The 15,434-nt window shown below is 28.2% G+C and overlaps 2 protein-coding genes across 3 annotated transcripts in view; both read right to left on the reverse strand.

The window, feature by feature from the left end:
- Positions 1–14,793, reverse strand: part of shf (shifted) — a 29,777-nt gene extending 14,984 nt beyond the window's left edge. The window contains exons 1-4 of one of the 2 annotated variants that reach the window (XM_067276758.1): positions 14,522–14,793; positions 10,807–10,946; positions 5,983–6,088; positions 5,756–5,899 (exon numbers count right to left, since the gene is read on the reverse strand). In XM_067276758.1, coding sequence (XP_067132859.1) covers positions 5,756–5,899; positions 5,983–6,088; positions 10,807–10,946; positions 14,522–14,642 — 511 coding nt within the window. In that variant the 5' untranslated portion in view covers positions 14,643–14,793. The remainder of the gene's footprint in view (positions 1–5,755; positions 5,900–5,982; positions 6,089–10,806; positions 10,947–14,521) is intronic. The other variant, XM_067276752.1, reaches the window with a different exon arrangement.
- LOC136980625 (3-hydroxyacyl-CoA dehydrogenase type-2-like) overlaps positions 1–15,434 on the reverse strand; it is a 268,457-nt gene that overhangs the window by 77,566 nt on the left and 175,457 nt on the right. The gene's annotated exons all lie outside the window — the stretch shown is intronic.

The following is a 15,434-nucleotide window of genomic DNA, read 5'->3' on the forward strand; positions in this document are numbered from 1 at the left end:
AAACATGAAATCCAAGACCAGATATGGAAACCTTAGGGGAGAGGCCCGAATTAACTATATAAAAACTTCCAATGCAAACCAGAAGTAATGTTATTTCAATTCAAAAATTTTCCCCTGAAAGGACCAGCACAACTCTATTGTTGAAGGAAAGTTATGATGTACAGGGGCAAGCCACTACTAATTTGAGATGAGAGCATATATTTTAAATTAAATAAATTAAAAATTACAGCCCAGCATTGTGATGATGTCACAATAAATAACTGCTCATTGCAAGTTAAAATTATTTTAAAATATTTTGATAAAAAAACATAAAAACTTTTCTGTTGGATATCAAATTATTCATAATATAAAAAGAATTTAAATTTTATGTACTTGTTCCATATATTTATGATGGAATACTTTACAATAAATACAATTAATTTGTTAAAAACTTCACATAATTATTTTTCAGCAATCAATAATTATTTATTTTTTATGATAAAACTATTGATGTTTTAATTTAAAAAGATAACAAGAACTCTCTCCAATTAAACAAAATTTAATTTTCAGAATGTTTTATCTAAAAACATTCTGAAAATTATTGTGTGTTTACTGTATATTTAGAGTGTATATTTATACAGTACACACTCAATTATTTAGGTTAATCACTGATAATGGAGGCACTAATAATGTGGAAATACAGCTAATATGCAAGTCTGTTTTGATGAACGCTATCAACTTTTCTTTCATTTGGTTTTTAATTTCATATTAAATTTAACATAATAGTTTATATATTATGAATAAAATATGTTTTGAGAAAGATAATTAATTAATTAATTAATAAGCTTTAGATGTAATCAGAGTTGAATAAAATTTTTGAAGTAAAACAGAAAATTCATAAAAATTTATCAAACTAGTGCTTTGCAGTTCACTATCAATTTCTCGTACAGTAGACACTCTTATAACACGGTAGATATGTTCCATGTTATATAAATCCGTGTTGTACAAGTCACTTAAATACATGAGCCAATCACAGCCTGGCACTTGTGCAGTTTAGGGGCTACGGCTGTTTGAAAGGTTTTCTTCCATAAAATTAATCAATTCTAGACTAATTTGACTCTAACTTTTCCAAAACACATAATTTTTTTGGGAATAATCCATATAAACTATGCTATAAACAAAAAATTGTAGGATTACTTACCGAATGTGAACTGTTCGACAACACCATTGCTTAAGCTTGTTTTCGTCGTGGAGCGGCTTATTGAATGGCAGATGCGTGTTTCCTGATAAGTTATTTTTCTGTGAAAAATTCGCTGAACTTTGTGAATCATTAATAAATATATAATTTTTATGGCCGTTGAATAATAAATGTTTTTTAGTAGATCCAGTGCTCGTTTAAACTCAACGGTTTGTACAATATCCTCTATTAGTCCAGATTCGACCGATCCTTTCGCGACACGAGTCGGCGATGACGTTTTACCATGTTATATGAGTCTCTTTTAGCGTGTTATACGAACACGATTGCAATTTTTTTGCTGTGTTATACTAATCTGTGTTATATAAGCTGGTGTTATAGGGGGGTCTACTGTATAATTAACTGAGAATGATAGGTTGCCAGCTACATATTGTCTAAAACATCATTAATTTTGCAATATTAATGATTTATTGATAAGGAAATTATTCAAAATATTTTCTTCAAACAATTTTATAACTTATTTAACGAAAAATAAAAAAAGAATACAGTATACATATAAGTAAAGCCTTATTATTCAAGAATCAACTGCACTTACTATACTTACTGTATTAGGCCATTTAATTTATACCTTAATGTTCTGGAAATAGTTTTGACACTTATCATACAACTTTATATAGCAAGAGTTAACAACACAGATTTTTTTTATTCTAATGCTAATATTTGTATTCCTGATGTCAATTTTCATCAAGATGTAAGCATGCATGGATAATCCACAAACCAAATAGAGTATACTATATTTTTTATTGAAAGCTAAAATTTTTTAGCTTATATTATAAAATTTAGCTAAATGTAATGTATATGTATTTTGTTTGATTTCTGAAATTTAAGCTTAAGTTACTTTCTGAATCATCTTATATATTGTACATATTGATACTGTTATTTGTATTTGGATTTAGTATTGTTAATCTTTCAATTTTCTTGACATTTCATATTTTATATCCATGGAAATGGCAGAATTACTAAATAGAGTTAAAAATTAAAAAAAAATTTTTTAAATGTTTCAAAAAAATCAATTTTATCAATTGTGTTCTGTATTGTTATAAAGAAAACTAACAATAAAAATGCTTATCTGGTAAACATCAGATCCATTTAATTATCTTATAATTAAAATAAAATAAGAAAGACAAGGTTTGGACAATAAAGATATCTGTATAATAAGAACCAAATGGCTGAAATTGTAAATAATGAGTACATCATTGAACAAAGTAGAGATAAAACAAGATGTACGACAAGGATGTATTTTATCACCCACTCTTCAATGTATGTTTTCATGAAAGCATTGGAAACGCACCATAACAAAAAGCATTAAAATTAACGGAATTATAATAAACATACAATATGAGGATAATATGATATTTATGACAAACATTCTAGAAGACTTACAGGAGGTATTTAATTCAGTCTGTGAGACTGGTAGTGAGTTTGACATCAAAATAAATATTGAAAAAACAAAATATATGATAATCAGCAGATGAGTAAATAACAACATCCAGATACATACAAATATCTAGGAACAATAATAAAAGATTTAGAGCCAAATAAAGAAATTAAAACACAAATTGAAATGGCAAGGAAGACATTTACAAAAATGAAAGGTCTTCTTTGTGATAATGACCTTAGTTTAAAAATTAGACAAAAAATAGTAAAATGTTGTTTGGCTAGTTTTTTTTATAAGAGGTAGACCCCAACAATTAGAAATGTTTGTAATATGGATAAAACAATTAGAACCATTTGTAATATAGATTCACTGGAGGATGCTAAAAATCAGTTGGACCAACTGTATTACAGACTCTACTCTAGAAAGAAGACTCACAGAAGGAACTGTCAATCTATATAAAATCTCATAAACTTTGATCCACATCATACTTTGGACACATAATCAGAGGAAGTAAGTATGAATTATTACAGATCATCATAATGGGTAAAATTGATGGAAAAAAGCAACATGGAAGACCTAAGATGTCATGGATTGATAACTTATGTGAATGTATGGGATATAAAGACTAGTAGATGAAGAAAGGAGGCGAGCCCTCTAGTGAGATAATGCAATGTTAAGGAAATTGGACATAATACAAAAAAGAACGTAGACAAAATTTTAAAAAATCCTTATAACATTTAGAATTCAATATAACGCAGATAGGTCTTCTGCTGCTGATACATACATTTATATATGACTGATAACATAAAATTAAAGGACTATATAGGATTAGTAATTTATATAGTAACTGCAGTGTAGTTACAACTGCCTTGTAATGATATTAATATTACTGATTTAATCATCATTAAATAATTTTGTTACCATCTAGAATAGCATAAATCTTAATATTTGTATTGCTTTAATTCAATTGTGAATCTTGGATTTTCCTTACAAAAATATTTTCATTACAGTTTTTAATTTTAATCTATTTTCTTTTATATAATAATAGCTTTAATATATACATTTAAATTTTTAAATAACGTACTCAGAGAATACAATTAAAGTTTTTCATGAAACATCCAACAATCGTCTGAAGATTGGGCTAGAATTTGGCTAATTAAATGATCAATATAAAGTAATTTGTCGCTAGAGGTAGAGTGCACCACATGGCAAGCAGAGGTTGCAGGTTCAAGCTCGCCCCAAGTCAGTTCTTTTATTCCAGAAAGTTCTAAATTATTTAATAATTTATTAAATTTTATAATTACAGTGGTACCTTGGTATATGTCTGCTTTAGAATACGTCCTGTTTGGACGAAACAAATTTTGCTCGATATACGACTTTTGTTCGGTATATGACTTAATTATATGCACCATCTATGAACAAGTAGCACTATTGGTGTACTAGACCAGACTAGACATTCGCAGTGCCATGGTTTATAACTTTGTTAAATTTCTTCTGATTTTAATTTGTAAGTAAAATTTTCTTGTTTTTATTAATCATGAATTGCAAAAAGGCAAATGAAAAGCAACAGAAAACAAAAAAATGACTAGAATCACAATGGAACTGAAAAAAGAGATTGTTGAGAAATATGAAGGTGGCATGCGTGTTTGAGATTTAACTGTTGCATACCGTATTCCGAGAACGACGATATCGACAATCGTGAAAAATAAATACATTATTAAATCTGCTAACGTTGTGAAAGGGGTTAAATCAATTTCTAAACAGAGATCAAAGACATTAGATCATGTTGAGAAATTGCTTTCTGGAGAGTTTGATTTGATTTTAATTTAAATAATATAATACAATATACTGTAATAACTTTCAAAATCTATAATAAAATTTATTTTTTTATTAATGTGCTCAGTGTTTAAATTATTTTACAACCCCATTAATATACCATATCAAGACGAAATTTTTTTTACATGAGAACGGATTAATCATTTTTACGTTACTTCTTATGGGAAAGGTTGGTTTGATATACGTCCAATTCGGTATAAGTCCAAACATCAGGAACTGATTAAGGTCGTATACCAAGGTTCCACTGTATTAATTTAGTTAAGAGATGGTGCCTAACGTCTACCTCTAGTGACAAATTACTTTATATTAATCATTTAATTAGCCAAATTTTAGCCTGATCTTTCAGGGGATCATTGGATTTTCATTATATACTCATCAGGCTTTATGATATTTATTATTAAAGTTTTTTAAAGTATAATCATTATTTCTAACTATTTAAAATGCATTCTTAATCTTTTTTTTGCATTTTGGACTCCTTTGGCAGTCTAGTGAAGCTTGTGGACTGCTTCTTAGAATAATGTCTTTAAATGCATGAAATAAAATACATAGAATTACAAAAAAAGCCAATTACAGTAGCGCATCAATTATTCGAATCAATTGGGGACTGGGGTTGTTCAGAAAATCGATTTTTCGGATAACCAATTATGTACGAAAAAATACATTATTAATATAGTATATTAGTATATCCCAATAACAATATATTAATATATCCCATGTTGAAATTTTTCTCCATTGTGTGTTGCTTCATGTTGAATTTTCGTCAATGTTAAGCCCAACGAAAAATTTTATAATAATAATCGTGGCTATTGTATCATTAAAAATTATTTCCTTATTTTGTACAAACAAAATAAATATATTTGAAAAATATAAACACAAAAAGTTAATCTAGTATCATAAACATTCGATTCAGCATGACACACATCCCGACATAGTCCAAGTAGAACGCTTTCAGTTAACAGACGTTTCGGTTGATTGGTGTTCGGATAATCGATGCTCTACTGTATATTAAAATAGAGTTAGCAAAGTTTTAAACATTCTATGATATAGTAATATGTGCTTCTATATTAATGCATTTGTTGCCAAATAGTTTATGTGACTGTGTTTAGAATATCTTATGCATAAGCACCTAATGCTTAAAAACATAATTATGGAATACATCATAAGTGATGTGTAGAAAAGATCATCTGTAAATAAGTCCAAGAAGCATACCAAATTTAAATTTTTTAATTGTAAATCTTCAAATAAAATAAGAACGTAAAAGTTTAATGTAAAAAAACAATCAATCATTATAATGAACATATACAAACCATGATCTGCACATTGTTTTTGTAGTTTCAATCTTAGAGGTGTTCCAGGTAAAAAATTTCCAGATTCATTTTGAATACGTAACCCAATTCCAAAAGAAGCAACTCCACTTTGATTTCCTAAACATGGTAGAAATACTTGAAAAACTAAAAGATATGAAAAGTAGAATTTTAACATTTCGTATATCATTTAATAGTATTTGAACGTGTAATTAAAGTATATTCCAAACCTCTTGGTTTTCTTGGCACTTTTCCTCTTGTATCAATTGATATAACAGGATTACCTAATATATCTTTATTAAAAGATTGAAGTTGATCAAAATCATAAAAATATTGCTGAAAATAAGAATAACAATAATGTATTATTTCTATTGAAGTATACAAAAGCATGTATTCCATTAAAAGAATATATACAATACAAGTTCTTTTTTCAAACATTTCTATTTCTAGAAAAATGTTTATGTTTTTGTTACATATAAGAAATGAAATGGAAATTAGTTTTTGTACTGGTTGCATTAAAATTGTTTTCAAAATATGTTATAAGAGAATTTTTCACTCTAAACTAATGAAAAACACAAAATTAAATCTACTAAAATTAATTTTAAATACATATGTTTTCAATGTTAATTTTATTATAGTCCTAAAAACCATTGTTGGGACTTGCAAAACATTACTGGACCTGTAAATTTAATTACAGCGAAATGTATTATTTATAAATTAATGCTATAATTAATTAATTAAAAATAGAAATATTAATTAAAATTAATGTGTGTATAAATATCAAGATAAATAAATCTTAAAATAAATAAATTTTGAGTAATAGTTTAAAGTTTGTGCATTAACACACAAACTACTGCTGTAAATTGTCAGCCTATAATTTGGAATAATAAATCATAAATGAATTTGGCACTAGAGGAAGGTGTTAGGCACCATCTCATATTAAAATTAATAATTATAATATTTAATTAAATAATTTAGATTAAACTGGAAGAAAAGAATTGGCCCAAAGCAGGACTCGAACCCACAACTTTCTCTTACCGTGCAAATGCATTACCAGTTATGGTACCCAGACCTTCGCTCCGATCTCCTCCCTCTTCCAGTACATTTAATGTTAAGCTATAGCCATCATTGGCCATTATAATGCCGACAATGGCTATAGCTTATTTATAATTATTTATTCCAAATTATAGCCAGACAATTTATGGCAGTAGTTGGTATGTTATTGCTTTGCATCGGGCTATTAGGGTTGTTTATATGTTTGTACATTAAGATATTAAAGTTTCATTTCAGTGTAAATGTTACAATAATGATATATTTTGAAAATTTTTAAAATTTTTCAAAATTACTTATATATAATAAATAAATATGGCTGTAGAGATATAAATTATTTAAATTTCTACAAAAAATTATACTATTTAACATTTTGTAGAAATATTTAAAATTTATATTTAATCAGTAAATTGTATTTGAAAAAAGAATCAAAATGATATAATAAATGCATATAAAATCCGTAATTTCGATAAAACTCTCTTTCAAATTAATAAATATCATGAATAAATTTAATATAAAAACAAAATAAACAAACAGGCTATTTTTATATTAAGAAAATTCAAAAATCAATATCTTTAGCAAGATTAAAAAACAGCCTTTACAGAAAGTAAAAAGTATTTCATTTATTTATTTCATCTTTTCAAAATAATATTTAATACTTTAAAAATAAATGTCTTGTAACAATTTTTCAAACGTATAAAAAGTATGTTATCAAATACATATAGGAATAAGATTTATAATTTTGTGTGTAGAACTGTGTGTATGTATGTCATGAAGCACCTGAAATATTTTTAGGCAGATTATGTTAAAAAAATGATATATGCTTTATTCTAATGTTTCTCTAAAATAAAGTATTGCATAAGAATAAATTTATTCAACAATAACATTTAATAAGTTATTTATATTTATTCATTCATTACTTAATTGATTAGTCATTGTTTATTTTGACATTTGAGATGAAACATGGCCAATAAATAAAATAAGGTATTTTTAATTTGTTATTGAAATTTATAGTTATAGTTATGTAACAAAATATTGTGAAATAAATCCTAATCGCATATTTATTGAACAAAAATAAATCACCAAATATAAAATAAAGTAAAGGTAACATCAAATAATATTTAAGAAAACTATTAAGATAAACAACAAATTAGCAATGACAAAAAAAGAAAAAGAAAAGAAATAGAGAACTTCCTGTTATTAATACAATTTATAATTTATATTGTGAAAATAGCAATAAATCTGTAAACATGTAATTATATCCAAGCAATATGACTTAACATCTAAATCAGTCATGAGCAAAATATGGCTTGTGAGGTCCTAATATGTGATTCCTGACTTTGGCAATATAATTTTATTTTTCAGTTTTCTACTTTGTGTCATTATGTAGCCTTAATTAGGCTGATATTTGTGATGATGTACCACATTCAGACTATACTTGACTAGTGAAATAATGAGAATAAGTTTGCATATCATTAACATATATTATTTACAACCTAGTGCACTTGGTTATGGAACTGTGGAGTATGGTGATATTCAGCAGTTTTAAAACCTGCAGTTCTCTTAAGAAAAAATGAATGCAGTCTACAAAGTTCAGCCCACATTGAGAAAAAGATGATCATTAATCTAATTCTCAAATTGTCTGACATTCTTTTTTGCATATTTAGTATATCAGTATATCATTTTGAATGTTTCAAGTGGTGTCGTCGAATGTTTTTTATATACTCCAAAGCATTTTTCACTCCAGAGTCAACTTTATACATTCCAACTGAAAAAAAACTAGAGTGTCTCCTCCAATTTAAAATTATTGAAATCATGTTTACTTCTTTTGGTTAAAGGTTTGTTCATGACAATTTTTCTTCTTGAGAAGAAAACAATTCTGTTTCTTTGTTCTGAGGATTATCACAAGTAAATCTTTCAAAATTAAAAGGACGTATACTTGACCTAGATTGTTATTAAATCATAAGAACTATCAACATTGTGAAATAAAACTAAGAACACGAGTCTTGAACAACAGACATGGTGTGTTGTGCTTCTTTTTCATTCATTATTATTTACTCTGTTAAAAATTTACTTTAACACAGATTTTACTTTAAATATCATATAAACTTATTCAGTATTTTGTTTATTTATATTCCCAAATTTCAAATCTACATCTATAAATATTTTCCATGTGTTATTATGATCCCAAAATATATATAAAGGAAAAAGCAGTTATTAATTAAGTATATTAAACAACCTGAAACTCAATATATATATAAATACATAGCCAAACAATTGCCTTAAAGTATTGTTAAGTATTGTAATTAATCATTTGGCTGTGTTATCAATTTTTGTGATTAATGTGATAATGATATCTAATTATATTAAAAAAATCTAATTTCTGTTTAAGTAACTATCATGATGACAATTATGATAATAATCATTATGTAAATATTAGCAACAAACTACCAATTAGCAAAACATGAAAATTCATTATACTATAGTCAGCAACAAACAATAAAGTTTATGTACTTTATTGATTTCCATTGTTCTGTTCAGTGTAGTTTTGTTTATTTAATACAAATAACTAATTTTTTAAGTAAAGACAGCCAATAATGTAATAGTAAAAACAACCGTATCAATTCACAAGTACGAGTATATATTGATTAGTGTAGAGAACATTTAAAATAAAAGTGATTACGATAAAATGAAAACTAAATTTTCTCTAAGTGTTTATAATCATTTATTAAAAAAAATTAATAAATTCAACGACTGAAAATAAAGTACAGAAATTCGTTATAAAATGTCTGTAAAAAATTAATGTAAACATTAACATTTTTTACTCAGGAGTCAGTATTAAATACACAAGCAAAAATCGAGATCTGCAACAAGTGGTCGGATCATTACAATCGTTAAATATAACTATACAGTAGACCCCCCCTATAACACAGGTTCGCATAACACAGATTCGTATAACACAGCGAAAAAATTGTCATCGTGTTCATATAACATGCTAAAAGAGACTCGTATAACACGGTAAAATGTCATCGCCGACTCGTGTCATGACAGGAATGGTCAAATCTGCACTAATAGCAGATATTGTACAAATCGTTGAGTTTAAATGAGCACCAGACCTACTAAAAAACATTTATTACTCAATGGCATTAAAAATTATATTTTTATTAATGATGTCTCCAAAGTTAAGTTATTTTTCTGCGAAAAATTTGCCGATCAGGAAACATGCGCCCACCGTTCGACGAGCCACTCCGTGACAAAAACAAACGTAAGCAATGGCGTCGTCGAACGGTGCACACTCAGTAAGTAATCTTGCAATTTTTCGTTTATAGCAAAATTTATATGGAATATTCCCAAAAAATTATACGTGATTTGGAAATATTGAGTCAAATTAGTATAGAATCGATTAATTTTATGGAAGAAAACCTTTCAAACAGCCGTAGCCCTTAAACTGCACACGTGCCGGGCTGTGATTGGCTCACATATTTAAGTGACTCATACAACACGGATTCATATAACACAGAACGTATCTACCATGTTATAGGGGGGGTCTACTGTACCGTTTATTACATAAAGAAATTGATTGAAATCCAATTATCGGTGCATCGACACAAACTTACACAGCGATTATTATTACATATCAGGTAATAGATCATAATCATATGCATTTTTGGCTATTCATTACGGTTAATGTTACCTATGGTGGCAAACATGGTGGCTCATCTATGGAACAGTAGGGACGAGCTGCCATGTTCGCTACCATAAATAACATTAACCATTATTACAATAAAAAATCAAGTGTGAATGGTAAAATATCTCCAGTATAGCCATTATAAGTGAGTAAGGTTGGTCAGACTGCATTTACAGTTATATAATTAATTCGGTAATGTGTTATGTTATATGTAATTATGTGTAATATATTCTGAAATGTGTTGATATTTGTTTTGAATTTTTATAATTATATAATTCTTAAGACATTTAATATCGTTTCATAAATAATTACAAACCTTTCTTTCCCCAGATTTCCATGTAAAATTAACAAATCCAACTTCTGATGGAATAACAGGTAAATATTTTTCAAAATTAGGATCTAAAATGTAAGGGAGAACAACGCCACCGACGATTGCGTGAATTTCCATAGGAAAGCCTATTTAAAATAATAATAATAAATTTGTATTTAATTCCAAATTCACATCATCAACTAATAATAATTAATTAATCGTCTTGTGTATTATTAAAATGTCAAAATCTACATCTAATAACTACTTATTTTATATCTTAATTTTAATTATTTTTATTAGTAATAAATTCACTTCAAAAAATATTTATGGCGCCATCTGTCGTAATAAAATACCGCTACATAATTCAATTTTAAATATAGATATATTTCGTTGATCAATAATTTTTCATTTTTGTTTCGCTATTTATTAATTTAAATCTTTTTTTTAAATATATATATATATAATGAAATAAGAAATTCTGACGTAACAGATTTAGTTGCAAATTAATTTATTTTTAACGAATAGGAAAACTGTTTACAAAATTCGAAATAAAATAAAGACCGTGATTGGTTAAATTTACAGATTTTTTCTCGTTATAAGATAAAACAGGGGCAATAAATTAAATTTTAGATCGGCGTTCCGTGTCGCCGACGATATATAAACGTGTTATCAAAATAAATACACGGAAACGTATAAACAAATATAAGACATCTGTTTAATGAAAACTTAAATTTGGAAATGTTATCGTCGAGAGACGCGAAGAGAGCAAAACAGGGCCAAGTGTTAATGAAGTGTTAGTTATTTGACCGTAGAGGAATGTCGCTTAGTCAATTAACCTGACCAGATGTTATCTTTGATCTATGTACAAGGATCACGAATGCTCTTCGCCGATAATTTTTTTTCCCCCATTTAAAAATTACAAATTTTCAATTTACAACCTCCCCGTTTCTCACTAAGATTTCCCATTTATTCTTATTTCTTATCGATCAATACGTCTGTATATATTCTATTATTGAGCAGACTATTCTTATAGAATTTTTACGTGCAATGCTTTGTAATAAAATTAACTTCTACGCTTTTATATGATTTAATGGAATAAAACCATATAGTATATTAATATAATATTGTGAAATATTTTGTATTAGTATGGTTACACGCGTTTATCAAGCAGCAACTGCTTGTTTTGACAGCGAAACAAAATCAATATTTAGATTTTTCTCTAATAAACTTCCACATTTTTAACGAAGAAAATTCTATTATATGCAGGCTTTATTTGTAACAAGCTTATAAATAAAAAAAAAAAACTATTGTAAACAGGAGAATTGCATTGTACTTTATACGTTAGCCTAAGTACAGTACGTGTTTCTTCCGTCCTCCCTGCAAGAAGAAATCGTTATAAAGTTGATTAGAAAAACGTGCGGATAAATAAACAATGCGATATTTTTGGAATTTATTTATTAAAAATCTAATTTATATTCAATTATATTTGCTTGGATAATTTCGTTATAATTCTACGAATTTTATTAATTACAAATGTGTACTTTCTAGTTAAGTTTTAACAAGTAATATAGGCCTAAATTTTTAATGCGAAGCTAGCCGTAATGTAGATGCAAAGATAAGAGAAGAATTATAACTGCTATTTATTATATTAAAATTGCGACAATTTATCTCGAACCACCGCAGGGAAGCAAAATAGAACTTCTTAAAGCATGAATCCATTTGCTTACATCGATCGATATTAATTCAACCATACATCTTGCGGTAATTTACCGTTTTGATTCAAATAATCTATATAATAATATGATTTATTTATAATTCTACAAATTGTGAAATTCAATTACAGTTATTCACTAATATAATTAAACTATTTAATTTTCTAAGGTTAGTTTTATCATTATTTTTATACAAATAAGTTGCAATGCATATTATCTAAACTATTCATCAATTAAAGTATGCTGTTTACTTAAAAGAGTTATATCTTTTTCCTGGAGTTGTGTCATATTTATAGCCTTATTTATAATATATTAATACGACTTTTATATTTGATTTAGTACAAATATATATATAATTTCTTCCATTTAAGTTTCATTTACTTCGTGTGTATTTTTAATAGGATAATTTACGTCTTTAATCGTTTAATCTAATTTGCAACATTAATTTTCTATAAGTATTTCTGGGAAATGATTATTTTACAGGCTATAAAGTGTCATTTAGGTGTATAAAATTACAATTAATTATACTTTTAAAAATTTCTGAATATAATTACATGATTTAAAAACTCGTTTCAGAAAAGTAATTGCTTGTTAAGTTCATATTTTCTTTTAAAAAAATCAATTATTTCGAGCTGTTTTATTACATAATACCGTATCGGCTTTAGACATTTCACATTTGTAAGCAATGAGAATTCTTACAAAGTCAAAACGTAAGAGTAGTGATTAATATCCGTGAACAAACTGATTAAACAAAATAAGATTATCCATCACGTTAATCCCCATCTTTCGGGGAGAAAGCTTGTTTTAACAATAGCGATTTTCGAGCAAATTCTCCGGTCCACTCTAGAAATGAAAGTGGGATTTGTCTACAATAGAAACGCTTGAGGTTATGAGTCGGGGTTCCTGCCTGAGTAACTGTTGGAAGTCTGTCAACACAGTTGTCTGTCAGTGAGTCGAGAGGCCGTTAAAGGTCGTGATTAATTTGTTGAGTTGGCACAGTCATTACAAACCCGACTGGAAAGACGGGACAACCTGTCGAAATGGCAACACTTAATCAGTGTTTTCTGTATTGTGAAAGGCCCACGAAAGAAAGGAATGCGACTGAATAGAAACGTTAAGAGTTTTCTGCTTATTTTCGTGCACAAAGGAGACTCGACAACAATGAAACGGAAATTTTCACGTCATTCACATAAAACAGCGTTAATTAACTAAGTTTCGCTAACGAGAACAATCGGTAAAAGTGTGTAATAAATTATTTGTACCTCATCGTCACGTGGGCCGAAGAAATAATAATCGACGTGGAAGAAGAAAAAACTTAATTGAAAACTCGCTGTCTAGCCAAAACTGATACATTGACAAATGAAGCGGGTATGGTAAAGATGTTTAATTAATTTTAACACGCAAAACGCCTCTTATATTCATAGGTCGACCGACCATCAACAGTTGCTCGACAACTATAGCATAGACGTGAACAAAGCAGGTGTGAAGCTAAGAACTGCAAGTTGAGTAAAGCTTCGGGGCGAACATGACTAATGGAAAATTAGGTCTAGTTTGTAGACTGACTTAAAAGATGTATGTCTAGACTTGAGCTAAAAAAAAGTAAAGAAAAAAAAAATAGCTGTGTTAACTTTTACTGTTTAAATTGTATCTTTTTCTAAGTGTATACAAACAATTTAAAAACGAAAATAAAACGCATTATCAAAGCAAATTGAGCCAATGTTTATCTAATTATATGATTACGATAAACTTTTTTAAATGATTTTCTCATTATTACAGTATCGAATTTCTCTTTTCCTGGTAGAAAAATAAACGTAGATAATTTCCCCCCCCTCTGCTCCTATCTAAACAGTGAAATTAGTGCTTGGTTTCTTGGAAAAAACTAACCAGCAACTTTAACACTAATGGTTTTATTGTTAATAAAAATCGATCTGTTTCGAAAATAGGGAATTGGGAGAATTAAAAAAAAAGAAGAAGTATTTTAAATTGATTGTTAGGTTGGAGATACTCACCACTAAATTCTTTAACTTGTTTTTCGTCGATCCAAAGAGACATATCAGCGACTTGTTCTTTTCCTTCTCTCGCCGTACACAACACGACGATCGTAGAAGTAGTTAACATTAAAAAATACATGGTCCAAATTTGGACTACATACCTATTTAAATATTAAAAAAATGTCTTTTTTGTCAAGATACGACTTCATCTCGTGCTAAACTTTGACGTGCGGATGACATAACGTACCCATTGCGAGCTTCGTTCAGCGCATATACACACACCAACAAAAACTGTTCTGGGTACGTTGGTCACGTGACCGACTAGCAATAGCCACTTCGATCACGTGACGCTAACAAATACATCTGTTTGGCAGACGAAGCTGAGAGATTGGCTGCTACTTTTGTTCCGACGGCATTGGGATTTTTATATATTATGCAAATTTTTTCTTTATTGTCGAATGGTCCCGCTGGTATAATTAGGCAGTTAAATCTACTCGTTAATAGCGGGCAATGAATTTATGTTTACGACCTTTTCTTGAGATTCCTTCCATTTTTTTTTTTTCTTTTAGACGTAGAGCATTTCTTTTTCGATCCCGTTGATGTTAAATCAGTGGCATGTAAAATATTGAATGTTTGCATGCTAATTTTTTTTCTTTTTACTGTTGCGACGAGTTTTTTATGTGCGTGTTTTGCGTGATCGATTGCTATTTGTATCGATCTACAGAATGAAAAACGACTGCAGCAAAGAAAATAACGAATGACGATGGAGTCAAGACTGCAAACTACCAAAAATGCATCCAGATTTGCGTTTTTTTTTTGGAGAATAAAACGCTTTTATTTTAAATTTAAAAGTGAAATATTTTCGATTATAAACCAAACAAAAAATTAGTCAAACCTCTGAACAATGGTCACTGATCAAAACACTAAAAAC

This window comes from Centruroides vittatus, unplaced genomic scaffold, assembly GCF_030686945.1.
Source record: "Centruroides vittatus isolate TY-2023 unplaced genomic scaffold, ASM3068694v2 contig_1159, whole genome shotgun sequence".
NCBI classification, from domain to species: domain Eukaryota; kingdom Metazoa; phylum Arthropoda; class Arachnida; order Scorpiones; family Buthidae; genus Centruroides; species Centruroides vittatus.